This window comes from Drosophila mojavensis, unplaced genomic scaffold (genome assembly GCF_018153725.1).
Source record: "Drosophila mojavensis isolate 15081-1352.22 unplaced genomic scaffold, ASM1815372v1 contig_36, whole genome shotgun sequence".
NCBI lineage: Eukaryota > Metazoa > Arthropoda > Insecta > Diptera > Drosophilidae > Drosophila > Drosophila mojavensis.
Genome location: NW_025318858.1, coordinates 4,835,420 through 4,838,043, shown reverse-complemented (window position 1 = coordinate 4,838,043; position 2,624 = coordinate 4,835,420). Strand labels below are relative to the sequence as shown.

Here is a 2,624-nt window from a genome sequence, read left to right as displayed (position 1 = left end):
CCCAATAGAAATTATTAAAGTAAAACCTATAAAACATGATGACATTGTAAAAATTGTATCACAAAATAATACTTTAACATATACAATCATTGTAATCACAATAACCATATTCATAATTGTAATCCTATATTTTAAATATGTATCTTGTAACCCCATAAAATTATTTCGAACAAAATTTAAAAAAACAAATTCACGAGCCCAACAAACAAACAACGCCATCAGTCGAAACAGAAGAGCAAAAACAGGAAAACACGATCATCGAGATGACACAATCAACTTTACCAAAACTTTACCCGTCTGTGTCACCTTGACTCGCAGGCTCGCCTCTTAAGGAGAGGGAAGTGACATAATCATACTGATTACGTCTACAATATTCAGAAGCTGTATGGTCGCGTCATTAAGCTGATTCGTCTTTGCAAGGCGCGCAGCTTCGTTGACCTAGGTCTAGTATTCGGATGATGTGTTGGAATTGTGTGGTGAAATGCCCAACACTGAATACTCATACACTCACACAGCCTCACACAGTGCATAATAGACAATTAGAAGTTGACGCAACATTGTTAATGTGTTGGAATTGTGTGGTGAAATGCCCAACACTGAATACTCATACACTCACACAGCCTCACACAGTGCATAATAGACAATTAGAAGTTGACGCAACATTGTTAATGTGTTGGAATTGTGTGGTGAAATGCCCAACACTGAATACTCATAAATAAATACTGCATAAATACGTGTCAATAGACCTACAATTGTTAGTCTTAAGTTGATATTCAATAAAGCAAGTTGTCATAATCCAACCTTGACTTCGTCTTTTAAATCATATTAGCGTTGCTGTTAGTATATGTCGCAGCATTTATTCGACTCGTAACAGTTTTATCTTAGTATATATATATATATATATATATATAAATATATTTATTTATTTTTTGTTGACCGCAGCGCATTTTGACGGCTTTGTTGTTTAATATACATTGTATTGTTTTGTTGTTTTTTTTTTTTTTTTTTTCTTTTCTGTATTTTCATCCCAATTTGTTGGCTGCTGGCATGCAGTTGATGCGCCCTGCTTTGATTCAAAATTGTAAAGCCAATGTCGGCCAAAAACTGAATATAAAAGCCTAAAAGTTTGGCCAAAGCTACAACGGCTTTGGCATGCTCTGAAATTACTTAAAAGCTTTAAAAGTTGGCTTTTCATAAATTTTCTATTGATTTACCACAAATCCGTTTCGACACACGATTACAAGTTCTTTTTCCAATTGTTGTGAGTTCCCGATTCACTTTTACAATGTCTGATGGCCTAATGATGCACGGCGTCATCACGACCGACCAGCTGATGCACCATCGCAATATAGCACAGCGGATTGTGGAGATGCGAAACCGCTGGAAGGAGAACTTCAGCTGGTATCCGGAGGCGCAGTTGCAGCAGTATTCGCGCTTCGACGACATCTATAAGGAGAGCCGAGCCAGATATGGCGATGCGGACTTCAAGCGATATGTCGAAATGAAGCGCCTAAGGGGCATCTACACCACCGACTCCGACAAGGCCAAGCGAGAGGCGTACCAGACGCTCTCCTGCTATCCCATGGACTATATGAAAGGCATTAGATCATCGCCAACCACAAATGGTGTTTACGGTCTGATACCGCCAGCCTATCATCATTTCTGCGAAAAAAAGAAAGTAAAGGAACGTTTTACGAAAACATAATAAGGACTTCAACTTCAGTTTGCGATTGAGGGAGGAAATAGAAAAGAAGAAGAAAACAAATGTCTAATAGGGCTGCTCGGACTTAAATTCTTATATGACATCAAGCACAGATATATATATATATATAATATATATCATACAGCACAAATGTATATATGTAATATGTATCCTTCTGCGTTTGCTTTCAAATAAGCCATTCATTCCAGCGCCATACTTTGAGAGCTCCTCAATCTTATTCGAGCTAACCTAAGCCTGTGAAAAGTGTTTGTCGCCTAATAACTTAAAATTAAATAATGTATATTAATCGCTACTGAAGAATTGATTGACTTAAAGGAATAAAAATCGGCTTACAGGACTTTGTGTCTCGAACATCTCTATAGTCTAAATAAAATCGGTTTTTATAATCATTAAATTTTAGGCCATATGTATAATTTTATCTAAACCAAATTATAGACAACTATTAATAACATTTATTCAGAAGCCTTGAATTGAGGAGATATAATAAACCCTGAAACTATTATACAAAGTACTTTTTTTTTTTATTATATTCTCTCAGATCTCTAAGCTCTATCGTTTGAACAGTCTAAACACTCTCTTGCTCTCCCCTAAAGTGCAGAAAAAACATGCATTATTAAGTCGAAGGCCGTAGTTTCCAGTGCTTAGTTCTTAAGTTGATCTTAATTGGGGACTAAATATTTATTTTATTTATTTATATGGGACACTTTATTTTTAATCAATTTACTGCATACAAAAGTGTTGTGTTTAACATTTTTTAAATTTAATAGTACAGGACACATTGTCCTTTTCATATAATTATATTTTTATAATATGGAAATTGATTCATTAGAGTTTAAAAACCCCATAGAAATAACTTAACTTGACTTAAAATCTAGAACTTAAATTAATAATATTTTTACTA

General features: G+C 34.9%; 1 protein-coding gene across 1 annotated transcript; it reads left to right on the top strand.

Annotated features, from left to right (window-relative positions):
• The first annotated feature begins 1,073 nt into the window (after positions 1-1,073).
• On the top strand, positions 1,074-2,231 carry LOC6575999. The gene has a single exon (XM_002001967.4). The coding sequence runs from the start codon at positions 1,286-1,288 to the stop codon at positions 1,703-1,705; it is 420 nt and encodes a 139-aa protein (XP_002002003.1). The 5' UTR covers positions 1,074-1,285; the 3' UTR covers positions 1,706-2,231.
• The last annotated feature ends 393 nt before the right edge of the window (positions 2,232-2,624 follow it).

Excerpts from the sequence above, each read along its gene's own strand:
- LOC6575999 (XM_002001967.4), top strand. The coding sequence starts at position 1,286 with ATGTCTGATGGCCTAATGATGCACGGCGTCATCACGACCGACCAGCTG.